Source organism: Pleurodeles waltl, chromosome 10 (assembly GCF_031143425.1).
Source record: "Pleurodeles waltl isolate 20211129_DDA chromosome 10, aPleWal1.hap1.20221129, whole genome shotgun sequence".
NCBI lineage: Eukaryota > Metazoa > Chordata > Amphibia > Caudata > Salamandridae > Pleurodeles > Pleurodeles waltl.
The window spans coordinates 728,797,070-728,810,870 of record NC_090449.1 but is presented as its reverse complement, the minus strand read 5'-3'; the positions used below and the strand labels follow the sequence as shown (position 1 = coordinate 728,810,870).

Genomic DNA, 13,801 nt, shown 5'->3' with positions numbered 1-13,801 from the left:
GGCATGGCGGAGAAGACTGGTGAGGAAAGCTGCGTGAATGTGTGCACAAATGCAGGTAAATGTATGCAAGTGTGCCTATCTATGTGTATAACCGGTGGGCGATAACCTGGCTGTGGTACTCAATGGCATGATTTAAAACTTCTAGTTCCACTTAAGCCAAGCAGCTCTCCAAAAGGACTTGAGCACAAAAAAAAGAACATGGCACACCTGCTTCACGGAGGATCAAAGTCTTTAAACAGAAGATAATTCATTTCTATGCCGACATAAGTGTGTTTTCCTGCCGATTACCAACACCCTCTAGCTAATGGCCTCAGACATTGCATCACAGTAATTCAGAAACAATATTACTGCCAGTAGCAGTAAGAACGAAAAAAATCTTAGCCCAGAGATTTTCAGGTGTCGTAATCGGTTTACCCAGATCTTTTTTGGTGGTCACCACTCCAATGTATTTACCCCATGCAACCCCCCCACCTTTCCTCCCCCCTCCCACCCCCACACTCGGACTTTTGTCACGTTTGGTTATGGTCGAGAGTTTTCTCTGTGTAGGATCACCAGAGACCCCGAGTTTGGCAGTATAAGGAGAACAAGTCTATGCCCTTTAAATCTGTCGATGAAGGCTTTGCCCTTATGATCATCGAGGGATGGTGGTTCTGGTGCAATATCAAAGCACAACAGGCCTACTGTAAGTCAACTGTTTTAAATACTCCAGCCTAATTAACAGGAGGAGGACAAGATCTAAAAAAAAAAAAAACTAAAAAAAACTCCTTGTTGCCGAACAGCTCTAGAATGCAGAAAGTTAAAAAGGAGGAAGTATAATTGCACCTCACCAGTGATATTAACCGTGAAACAGGCTAGGAGTGATAAAAATATCTGCAGCACTTGAGTAAAACAGGCCTCAGTCCAAGAGAAGCTGTAGCTAGACCCAAGTGATTGCAGGCAGTAAGAAGCAAGAAGCTTCACACAATGAATCAGATAAGCAGCTACAAAACACAGAGAAGAGGTGGGTGTCCAGAGATGAAACAAGACTGCTCTGAGCTCATTAGAAGGTCCATGTGTTGCAAACAAACAGTTAACTGAGAAGCGGTTTGGGAAAGAAGGGAGATGAGCTCACAGGGTAGCAGGAGGGAGGTAATACCAGTGGCAGCTGCTGACATTTGAAAGTGGTGGGGCGTTAAAGTTCGGGATAGGTGCCTGTAGAGAGCATGCAAGCTTAACTGTTATAAAGGGAGGATTGGGGGTCTCCCTCTAGAAATTTTTGCAAAAAAAAAAAAAAAAAAAAAATGAGTAATGGCGAATTTTCAAGCAAATTTGATAAATCAAGAAGGTTAATAAAGCAATTGTGAAGTGCAGTTATGACATCAGCAAAGAGATCAATAAAATAAATAAACATGTACAAGCAGCAGACCACAAAAATCAATTCAACCGCAGTATAGAAATAATGCGATGTATATATTGAATGGAAAACGTAACCGTTTCCAGAAAAACTTTAAAAACTTTTGAACTTTAAAGCGTGTAAATTTGTGAAAAAGACACGTTTGGAATGCTAAGCTCTGAATCATAAGAGTATTTACGCCCATGTCATGAAAGCGTGCGTGGATTCTTTCTTTCTGGACAGGCATTGACCACTTCTGGTAATGATTAAGGAAGGAAACTTCACTTGAGCCTCTGACTTGATGAAAAAGTTTCATCGTGGGCATACTACTGCTGCTGCACAGAACTGTTTAATGCTGCAACTCACAGAGCAGTAAAAGGGTGAATGAAGTGATTCATCTGTGAGATAAGATTTAGAGGTGATCGCGAAGCGCTGAATAGTGACACCCAGCAGCAGAGCGATGTCTCATGAGTCGCAGGTTCGCAGAGCTCTGATATTTAATCACCACCACGGCCTTTCTCTATTTCACTACTGTCCCCACTTCTTAACTTTATAAACTCTGGAAGAGGTTGACCCCGAGTGCCCCCTTGGATAAGACCGTGAAAAGGACTCCCAAGTCCCTTTTGTAACGTCAGAGTTTCCCAATCTCAAAACGTCAGCAAGTATCTTACAATGGAGAATAGAAGCAAATAAGATTAATATTTTATTTTCTCTTTAGCTGTGTGCTTTACTCAATATTCGGACATACATTCATTTTGTTTTTGAACAATGAAAAACATTTCTGCATCTGTAAACTGTGGACTGCGAGGGGGCTCGAACTCCTTCACACGTGTACTGGCCTTGCTGTAGATAATATTAATCATGATCTTAAGTAATAGAAGAATAGTCCTAATAAATTGCCCATTTAAATATATCAAACCACACAGAGAATTGCCTCGATGATAAAACACAGTTTTTTCCACAGTTCAGTTCTACTGGTTAGTATTTTGTATAATTACATAATTTGTATATTGTGATTGTTGCGCTTTGAAGCAGTAGATGCAAAATAGGGCAGGTAATTACAATAAATTAATTCCTTTGCAGAGCGGCACACTTTTCATGACAATCTGCCATTCACTCAGTTTTGCATATTTTCGATTAGGCAAGTGAACTAACTAGGTTCGTGGCACAAAGCTGGCCAACAACTGGATTTTACAAAAAAAAGCTTACTTTTAGTTGAGTTATTTTTAGCTGTTTCTTCTTCTGTACGTGTTGTCTGGGACACCGCTCTGCTGTAATCTTTGATTTCTACAAGTCATAGAAACCTTTTGCCAGGGATCTCACTCATTAAGGTGCCATGATGCAGACCCAGTAAGAGGCGCTATGCCGGGTGCTGAATTGTGCTACTGCACCTGCTTTTTCACATTCTGAAAATGCTCTGTGCATCAAACAGGGACCAGCACAGCTCTGGACTTTCTGGTACATCGATACACACTGACAAACCTATATGCCACCATGTCACCTTTTTAGCAGCCATGTATTTTCATTAAAGAGAAAAGGTGTTACTGTTTCTGTAGCATCACATACCGACTCGCTTTTTGGCAGTTAAACATTAGGTGTTATTGAAAAAAATGCATTCTGGCAATATTAAGTAATGGTTGTTTTTGGCCCGCGCTCCCTGGCAGCTTCAAAGCATTAGGCTACAAACTGTGAACCAACGTTTTTCATTTTTTTTTACCTTCATGTACATCTCTGTGTAGGCTAAACAGGAAAAATGTTCTTTCCAAATGAGCAACACCTGATGGGCTCTGCCTCTATTTTGTTTATTTACCAATAATGTCTGAAAATGCACAGGGAGGAGAGCATGCTGCCTTTATGCAAATGCATCCCCACGGGGAAGGGGCCTAATGGAGCACGTTGGAGTGCTAGGCACACCGCAATGTACACGATTACGGGGAAGTGCATGGAATAATGAAAAAAGAAAGATTACTTACCTGCTGCCGCCTTGCCTCGGTGCTGTTCTCCTCCTGTTTCGGCTCTTGGCTGTCCATGGGCGCACTGCAAAGGCTTCCTATGCCAATTCAGATGCTGCTCTCATGCTGGTATTAACCAGCATGACAGAAGCACTAGGACTTGTGTGAGCGGGCTGGTTTTCCACCCACACTGGGACTAGTATCCTGAGCCTGTTCTCCAACTGGCTGTGCAACACAGCTCAGGTTGGAGGCTGCTAAGTGCGCATGCCGGTTTGGCCGGCTTAAGACAGCCGGCCAAACCCAACTGCGCATTTAGCAGGGCCCCTCACTTCTCCTTGCTGCAGGCTGTCAGAATGAATGCTGCCCCCCACCTAGGCTGGCAACCTGCAGGATGAAAAATAAAATGATAATCAATATGTTTTATTATCATTTTATTATTCATGCTTGAATTTGCTGGCTCTCTGCCAGTGGAGTGACGCGCCTCTGCCCTAAAGTGAGAGCCACCGCTGTGTAATACTGGTCAGAAATGGAAAAGAATAGCAAACAATAGATTGAGGAAAGAAATGCTAAACAAGCAGCGTGGCGATGCTGCAGATACCACCCCACCCTACCCTACCACCCACTGCTTTCAGTATTACTCATGTGGGAGCTACAATAACTTGTGCCAGATATGAGACAGATAAGATGCACAGGAGGGAGCTACATAGGTTATCTAGGATTGATTTGCTGTTTGTATTCAATGCAAGATTTCCAAGTGTTTGTCTCATTAAATAAAAATACTTAATTTGAAAAAAGGCACAGTGCAATTGTGATGAATTCTGCTATAAGAACTCCACCTTACAAACCTATTTCCCCCCCACTTTGGCACTTGAATAGAGGTAACATGCAAAACATACAACAAAAATTATCCTTCACAAAAAACTAGGATTACAAATTATAGCCTTAACAAAGCTTCCGGCGACCTTTAAAAAAATAAAAATTAAAAATAAAATGAGACTACTGAGCCGTTACCCCATTTTGTCTATGTTTGGAGTTCGAATAGTAAGTTAACACAATCCTGAAACATTTGGGAAGGAAGTTTAAATGGATTTTGGAATTAAATACCGGTAAAACATGTTGCAGGAGTTGTAGAGATATTCATGTAAGGGTGAGTATCAGCAGTCTCTCTCACAGTCTCTCACTCTCACAGTCTCTCACTCTCACAGTCTCTCACTCTCACAGTCTCTCACTCTCACAGTCTCTCACTCTCACAGTCTCTCACTCTCACAGTCTCTCACTCTCACAGTCTCTCACTCTCACAGTCTCTCACTCTCACAGTCTCTCACTCTCACAGTCTCTCACTCTCACAGTCTCTCACTCTCACAGTCTCTCACGCTCACAGTCTCTCTCTCTCTCGCTCACAGTCTCTCTCTCTCTCGCTCACAGTCTCTCTCTCTCTCGCTCACAGTCTCTCTCTCTCTCGCTCACAGTCTCTCTCTCTCTCGCTCACAGTCTCTCTCTCTCTCGCTCACAGTCTCTCTCTCTCTCGCTCACAGTCTCTCTCTCTCTCGCTCACAGTCTCTCTCTCTCTCGCTCACAGTCTCTCTCTCTCTCGCTCACAGTCTCTCTCTCTCTCGCTCACAGTCTCTCTCTCTCTCGCTCACAGTCTCTCTCTCTCTCGCTCACAGTCTCTCTCTCTCTCGCTCACAGTCTCTCTCTCTCTCTCGCTCACAGTCTCTCTCTCTCTCTCGCTCACAGTCTCTCTCTCTCTCTCGCTCACAGTCTCTCTCTCTCTCTCGCTCACAGTCTCTCTCTCTCTCGCTCACAGTCTCTCTCTCTCTCGCTCACAGTCTCTCTCTCTCTCTCTCTCTCTCGCTCACAGTCTCTCTCTCTCTCTCTCTCTCTCTCACAGTCTCTCTCTCTCTCTCTCTCTCTCTCACAGTCTCTCTCTCTCTCTCTCACAGTCTCTCTCTCTCTCTCTCTCTCTCTCTCTCTCTCTCTCTCTCTCTCTCTCTCTCTCTCTCTCTCTCTCTCTCTCTCTCTCTCTCTCTCTCTCTCTCTCTCTCTCTCTCTCTCTCTCTCTCTCTCTCTCTCTCTCTCTCTCTCTCTCTCTCTCTCTCTCTCTCTCTCTCTCTCTCTCTCTCTCTCTCTCTCTCTATATATATATATATATATATATATATATATATATATATATATATATATACACATACATACATACATACAGGGAGTGCAGAATTATTAGGCAAATGAGTATTTTGACCACATCATCCTCTTTATGCATGTTGTCTTACTCCAAGCTGTATAGGCTCAAAAGCCTACTACCAATTAAGCATATTAGGTGATGTGCATCTCTGTAATGAGAAGGGGTGTGGTCTAATGACATCAACACCCTATATCAGGTGTGCATAATTATTAGGCAACTTCCTTTCCTTTGGCAAAATGGGTCAAAAGAAGGACTTGACAGGCTCAGAAAAGTCAAAAATAGTGAGATATCTTGCAGAGGGATGCAGCACTCTTAAAATTGCAAAGCTTCTGAAGCGTGATCATCGAACAATCAAGCGTTTCATTCAAAATAGTCAACAGGGTCGCAAGAAGCGTGTGGAAAAACCAAGGCGCAAAATAACTGCCCATGAACTGAGAAAAGTCAAGCGTGCAGCTGCCACGATGCCACTTGCCACCAGTTTGGCCATATTTCAGAGCTGCAACATCACTGGAGTGCCCAAAAGCACAAGGTGTGCAATACTCAGAGACATGGCCAAGGTAAGAAAGGCTGAAAGACGACCACCACTGAACAAGACACACAAGCTGAAACGTCAAGACTGGGCCAAGAAATATCTCAAGACTGATTTTTCTAAGGTTTTATGGACTGATGAAATGAGAGTGAGTCTTGATGGGCCAGATGGATGGGCCCGTGGCTGGATTGGTAAAGGGCAGAGAGCTCCAGTCCGACTCAGACGCCAGCAAGGTGGAGGTGGAGTACTGGTTTGGGCTGGTATCATCAAAGATGAGCTTGTGGGGCCTTTTCGGGTTGAGGATGGAGTCAAGCTCAACTCCCAGTCCTACTGCCAGTTCCTGGAAGACACCTTCTTCAAGCAGTGGTACAGGAAGAAGTCTGCATCCTTCAAGAAAAACATGATTTTCATGCAGGACAATGCTCCATCACACGCGTCCAAGTACTCCACAGCTTGGCTGGCAAGAAAGGGTATAAAAGAAGGAAATCTAATGACATGGCCTCCTTGTTCACCTGATCTGAACCCCATTGAGAACCTGTGGTCCATCATCAAATGTGAGATTTACAAGGAGGGAAAACAGTACACCTCTCTGAACAGTGTCTGGGAGGCTGTGGTTGCTGCTGCACGCAATGTTGATGGTGAACAGATCAAAACACTGACAGAATCCATGGATGGCAGGCTTTTGAGTGTCCTTGCAAAGAAAGGTGGCTATATTGGTCACTGATTTGTTTTTGTTTTGTTTTTGAATGTCAGAAATGTATATTTGTGAATGTTGAGATGTTATATTGGTTTCACTGGTAATAATAAATAATTGAAATGGGTATATTTTTTTTTTGTGTTAAGTTGCCTAATAATTATGCACAGTAATAGTCACCTGCACACACAGATATCCCCCTAACATAGCTAAAACTAAAAACAAACTAAAAACTACTTCCAAAAATATTCAGCTTTGATATTAATGAGTTTTTTGGGTTCATTGAGAACATGGTTGTTGTTCAATAATAAAATTAATCCTCAAAAATACAACTTGCCTAATAATTCTGCACTCCCTGTATATATATATATATATATATATATATATATGTGCAAAATAGGTTTTGAAATCTTTCTTCAAGTAAAATTACCCAGATATCTAGTTGACTTGAAAAGACACTTTATAGGCTACCAAAAGGATTCAAGAGACATCGATTCATTTTGTTTATGGTAAAAATTTATCAACATAAAAGAATCAAAGACTTTACTGTGGAGGGATGCTTTGGCGAGGAGGGAGAAGTTTCATTTTCTGAAAAGGTAGGCTTCGAAGAGGTTGGAGATTCCTGTTAATACATAAAAAAATAAACAATGAACGAATACATGCATGCATTAAGGTACCAATAAATGCAAAACACTAGCAGGTGACCATACTGATACAGACCTTTCCCTAAGAAATTGCAGGTACACATCTATAACACATATGAGTTGCCTTTCCACCTGTGGGTTCTACTGCCCAACTTCAACACACTTAGCCTTACCTTACAAAACACTCCTGGCAATATATCATTCACATACAGCTCCCCTGAAGTGATATTTAAACCCATAAACTGACCATGAAGAAATCCAAATGAACTAAACTCAATCAATCGGGTGAGGAGTGTCTTAAATGTCTGCAGACCTCTAACGGAAGGTCTTGGTTAAAACACTTTAAAATCCCAGTCAAGAGTTTCTACAAGGTGAAAAGCACTTTAGGAGTGCTCGAACCAGAAAAACGTAAACTCATTGATATATACATCTCTTGCAAAATATGGTGATTTACATGTGGATGCTCAGGTTACATTTCAAATGGAAGGCTAGAATCGTAGATACCAACCATCCCATAACTAGCTCAAACCCTAAAGCAGTGAAGTGTTCTTTTCCAAAGGCAACACAAGGCTGCTTTTGTCACATTAAGTCTTAAATACATTTTAAGTATTTGCGAAGTCGAGATGACTTCATGGTCCCAATAGTGGTCAATGACAGAAGGGCCATATAACTGGCATAAAGTAAGGAATCAAACTAATTTACAGATTCTTGGTTTCACCTTCTGTTTTAGTTATACTTTTTTATTACTCTAATTAGGGAAGTTAGAAGGGACCACATAGTAGCAGTGTCACATTCCCTCATTAACAGCCAAGAGAGTCGTAGTGTAACCTACTCTTCACAAAGATGGTGATATCCATAGATGGTGCTTCTCTGTTGGCCATGGGTAGGGTAGGACTGTAAAGCCTATAACCACTCTCGGCTTGAAGGAGGAGGAGCCAGAATCGTGAGCATGTAAAGCCCGTTGTGATTTCCTTTGGCGTTGAATGCCTGACTGTTGCTGCTGTGCTGGCCAGGGTAGGGCAGGGTTGCAAAGGCCATAAACCTTCTAGCCATGAAGGAAGAAAAGCCAGAAACCTAAGGACTTACAGCACACTGTAATTTCACACAGAGTGGGATGCTTGACTGGCGCGCTGCTCTGTTGTCCAGGGGTAGGGCAGGGATCTAAAGCCCAAAATCCAGTTCAGCATGAAGGAGGAGGAGCTGAAATCATGCGTATTTACAGCAGCACAGGACGCACCTGGCAAAGTTCAGACCAAAAGCGGACCTGGCTGCGTCTGTCAGAGAATGGGCAGGGCCACCACTCTCACTGCTCAGATGAAATTAGTAAGTAGAAGATTGCCAGCAGTACTGTATCCGCTTATAAAGGGTCAACAATTGAAGGCTTTCTGAAGCGCAGTAGGAGTTCTTTAAAAATTGTTACTCCCCATACGGTTTAAGCTAGCTCTAGGTGCCAAAAACACTTAATTTCCTGTAAATCACGAGGTGACTTAAATGTTCCATTAATTGGAAATATTTTATCTTTTGTTTAGAAAATGTTGATAACTTTGATTTTTGCCCCACAATGTTAATTGCAATTATTCGGATCGGTTTCATGTTGTAGACAGTATTGGTTCTGAACAGAAGTATTGTCAGCTCATCTCTGTGGTGGTTTCAATGCGAAGTGTTTTGGGAATACCAATACATTTAATAACAGCAAAGTGCGGGCAGAAAATGACATTGCACTAATCGGAACGCTCAACTATATAGTCTTATTGTTAGGCGGGACCTTATCAACAAACTATATAAACTGAGGCACCCCAAAGCTAATCCCATTCCAAATTTCTTGTGGTGGATGCAAAGGAATATATTTAATCACTCCTCAGTCAAGGAGGTTCTGGACAAAAACTATAGAGGACAATAATAATTCCCATACAGTAACCTTATCAGTTGATAAGGGTCACTTCGTTTCCAAAGATAACCTACGCTTAGCAACCAAAGACAAATACCTTTGTTTAATTTGACAACACCCAGACCCCAATGGCTTTTTAAAAGTCTTGCGAGTAACAATCGTGGCTGATTTTATACTGGTCTTCCCTCTGAGTTGTGCTGCTAGGCGGTTGTTAAGAGCTTTACTGAGCTGAACTGTCTGATAAGGTGCTCTCTAACCAAATCAGGCCACAGCATCTCAGAATGCACCCCAAAATGATTCAATTTTTCCTGTTCTTACCAAAATCAATAATTGTGTGCTGCTCCCACCAAAAAGACAAGCAATGGGGGGTAAACTGTTGCACGAAGGACAAATAGGACATTAAACAGAATAGTATCAATTAAAACAAGTACTGGGAAGATTTGATGGCAGCCTCTAGTCGTAAAGACCGAAAAGATTTTTGGCAAATGAGGTAAAAAAAATAGCGGACTCACATTTCAGGTGGCAGCTGATCAACCTTTTTACAAGCTGTTTATTGCAATAATGATATGACAGGTACTAATGGGGACTTTTGTGACACTAGATCTTCTACGGTCACCATTAATTTAACATTCCTTCCCCAAGAGGTGGCCCTTGCTTTATCACTAAGTCCCTCGGGCTCATATGGCGTTCCTTTGGACTTGTATAAGGCCAATAAAGACCCATAGGCCCTATGTTAAATTAGGCTTGCAAGTTCAGTTTACCAAATTCCTGGGCTTTTTTCACTACTGTTCCCATTTTCAAAAAAGGCAACAGATGGACGCCCGAGTTATAGATCGTTATCACTAATTGACTCAATGGTGGAAGTGGTGGGTAGAGTGCTACAATGTAGAATTCTAAAATAGAGATAAACAACGTAGAATCTTATGTAATTGTATCCTGATGAGGCGTTGAAGCACTTTTCGGTGAGTAGCATGCTACTCCAGAACCCAAAGGGATTAGTGGTGGATTATTATAGGGAAATAGGAGTATAGTATTAGTACTAGTATAGGGAGGTATGAGTTAATTTGAGCGGAGGACACATGAGTGTTAGTTGGATTGAATGGAAGAATGGAGGGATAAAAGAGGGAAGAATTGAGAAGTGTTAATTGGGCGGTTATAGCAGTAAGATGGGGGTTGGGATGAGTCAAAAGAGAGATGGAAGGGGGTGGGGGGGGGAGACTCTGTAGGAAGGGATTAGGGAGATAACAGTAGTAAAATAAGGTTTTGGATGAGCCAAAGGAGAGATACATGATGGAGAATTTAGTAGGGTGGTTTGGGAGATCATAGTAGTAAACTGAGGTTTGGGACGAGCCAGTGAGTGGAGATAGAGAATAGATTGATAGAGGTACAGGGTGGAGGTGAGACAGAGGAAGTTTTCAAGAGTATTTTTTTCCTTTTTTTCCCTTATTGTACAGTAGGACTAAAGTAATAAATATATAGATACACAATTACATAATACGGGAATATATGTGTAAGAAATATAATATATTGAGATGTAAAGTTGCATCATATAAACACAGACTTTCAAGTGTTGCAAGTATTTGAATTACATTTGTGTACTTTTATAACATTTTATCTTTCCTCAATATTTCAACAGTGAAATGCTTGCAGGTAAATAGCTAACATTTACCTATTGTGATAGATAAAATAAAAACAGACTCATAAGCATCTAATCCAAAAACTTATATAGAAACAATTCAATGACCTATCAACTTTAAAGGTAGGTATATATATATATATATATATATATATATATATATATATATATATATATATATATATGGAAAATGTCACTTACCCAGTGTACATCTGTTCGTGGCATTAGTTGCTGCAGATTCACATGCTGTGCACATCCCGCCATCTGGTGTTGGGCTCGGAGTGTTACAAGTTGTTTTTCTTCGAAGAAGTCTTTTCGAGTCACGAGACCGAGGGACTCCTCCCATTTCGACTCCATTGCGCATGGGCGTCGACTCCATCTTAGATTGTTTTCCCCGCAGAGGGTGAGGTAGGAGTTGTGTATGCTAGTAATAGTGCCCATGCAATGGAGTGAATGCGTATGTACATAATGAAGTTTAAAGTAATATATTTACAAATGTACAAATGTTTAAGATCTACTTCTGAACGGCTACAGGCTCCCGGGGAGGCGGGTGGGCGCATGTGAATCTGCAGCGACTAATGCCACGAACAGATGTACACTGGGTAAGTGACATTTTCCGTTCGATGGCATGTGTAGCTGCAGATACACATGCTGTGCATAGACTAATAAGCAGTTATCTCCCCAAAAGCGGTGGTTCAGCCTGTAGGAGTTGAAGTAGTTTGAAATAATGTTCTCAGTACAGCTTGACCTACTGTTGCTTGTTGTGCAGTTAACACATCTACACAGTAGTGCTTGGTAAATGTATGAGGCGTAGACCATGTTGCTGCCTTACATATTTCGTTCATTGGAATATTTCCTAGAAAGGCCATGGTAGCACCTTTCTTTCTGGTTGAGTGTGCCTTTGGTGTAGTAGGCAGTTCTCTTTTAGCTTTAAGATAGCATGTTTGAATGCACTTAACTATCCATCTAGCAATGCCTTGTTTTGAAATTGGATTTCCTGTATGAGGTTTTTGAAAGGCGATAAATAGTTGTTTTGTCTTTCGAATTAGTTTTGTTCTGTCAATGTAGTACATTAGTGCTCTTTTGATGTCTAATGTGTGTAGTGCTCTTTCAGCTACAGAATCTGGCTGTGGGAAGAACACTGGTAATTCTACCGTTTGATTCAAGTGGAACGGTGAGATTACTTTTGGTAAAAATTTAGGATTGGTCCGTAGAACAACTTTATTTTTGTGTATTTGAATAAATGGTTCTTGAATGGTAAATGCTTGAATTTCACTCACTCTTCTTAGAGATGTGATGGCAATTAAAAATGCAACTTTCCACGTTAAGTATTGCATTTCACAAGAGTGCATGGGCTCAAAAGGTGGACCCATGAGTCATGTTAAGACAATGTTGAGGTTCCATGAAGGAACCGGTGGTGTTCTTGGTGGTATAATTCTCTTTAGGCCTTCCATAAACGCTTTTATGACTGGTATCCTAAATAATGAAGTTGAGTGCGTAATTTGCAGGTAAGCTGAAATTGCCGTAAGATGTATTTTAATGGAAGAGAAAGCTAGTTTAGATTTCTGCAAATGTAGTAAGTATCCTACTATCTCTTTTGCAGATGCGTGTAAAGGTTGCATTTGATTATTATGGCAGTAATAAACAAATCTTTTCCACTTATTTGCATAACAGTGTCTAGTGGTAGGTCTTCTAGCCTGTTTTATGACCTCCATACATTCCTGTGTGAGGTCTAAGTGCCCGAATTCTAGGATTTCAGGAGCCAAATTGCTAGATTCAGCGATGATGGATTTGGATGTCTGATCTGTTGTTTGTGTTGTGTTAACAGATCTGGTCTGTTTGGCAGTTTGATGTGAGGTACTACTGAAAGGTCTAGTAGTGTTGTGTACCAAGGTTGCCTTGCCCATGTTGGTGCTATTAGTACGAGTTTGAGTTTGAGTTTGTTTTGACTCAACTTGTTTACTAGATATGGAAGAAGTGGGAGAGGGGGAAAAGCATACGCAAATATCCCTGACCAGTTCATCCATAGTGCATTGCCCTGAGACTGATGTTGTGGGTACCTGGATGCGAAGTTTTGGCATTTTGAGTTTTCTTTTGTTGCAAATAGATCTATTTGTGGCATTCCCCACATTCTGAAGTAAGTGTTCAGTATTTGGTGGTGAATTTCCCATTCGTGGATCTGTTGGTGATCCCGAGAGAGATTGTCTGCTAACTGATTCTGAATCCCTGGAATAAATTGTGCTATTAGGCGAATGTGGTTGTGAATCGCCCAATGCCATATTTTTGTTGTTAGGAGACACAACTGTGTCGAGTGCGTTCCTCCCTGTTTGTTTAGGTAATACATCGTTGTCATGTTGTCTGTTTTGACAAGAGTGTATTTGTGGGTTATTATGGGTTGAAATGCTTTCAGAGCTAGAAATACCGCTAACAGTTCTAAGTGGTTTATATGAAACTGTTTTTGCTGAATGTCCCATTGTCCTTGGATGCTGTGCTGATTGAGGTGTGCTCCCCACCCTGTCATGGATGCATCTGTCGTTATTACGTATTGTGGCACTGGGTCTTGAAAAGGCCGCCCTTGGTTTAAATTTATACTGTTCCACCATTGAAGCGAGATGTATGTTTGGCGGTCTATCAACACCAGATCTAGAAGTTGACCCTGTGCCTGTGACCACTGTGATGCTAGGCACTGTTGTAAGGGTCGCATGTGCAATCTTGCGTTTGGGACAATGGCTATGCATGAGGACATCATGCCTAGGAGTTTCATTACTAATTTGACCTGTATCTTTTGGTTTGGATACATGGCTTGTATGACATTTTGGAATGTTTGGACTCTTTGTGGACTTGGAGTGGCAATTCCTTTTACTTTGTTGATTGTTGCTCCTAGGTATTGCTGTGTTTGAC

General features: G+C 41.5%; 1 protein-coding gene across 6 annotated transcripts in view; it reads right to left on the bottom strand.

Moving 5' to 3' along the window:
* Positions 1 to 13,801, bottom strand: part of ARHGAP12 (Rho GTPase activating protein 12) — a 455,441-nt gene that overhangs the window by 192,766 nt on the left and 248,874 nt on the right. For all 6 annotated transcript variants that reach the window (XM_069211253.1, XM_069211258.1, XM_069211254.1 and 3 more), the window contains one exon: positions 7,280 to 7,354. In XM_069211253.1, coding sequence (XP_069067354.1) covers positions 7,280 to 7,354 — 75 coding nt within the window. The remainder of the gene's footprint in view (positions 1 to 7,279; positions 7,355 to 13,801) is intronic.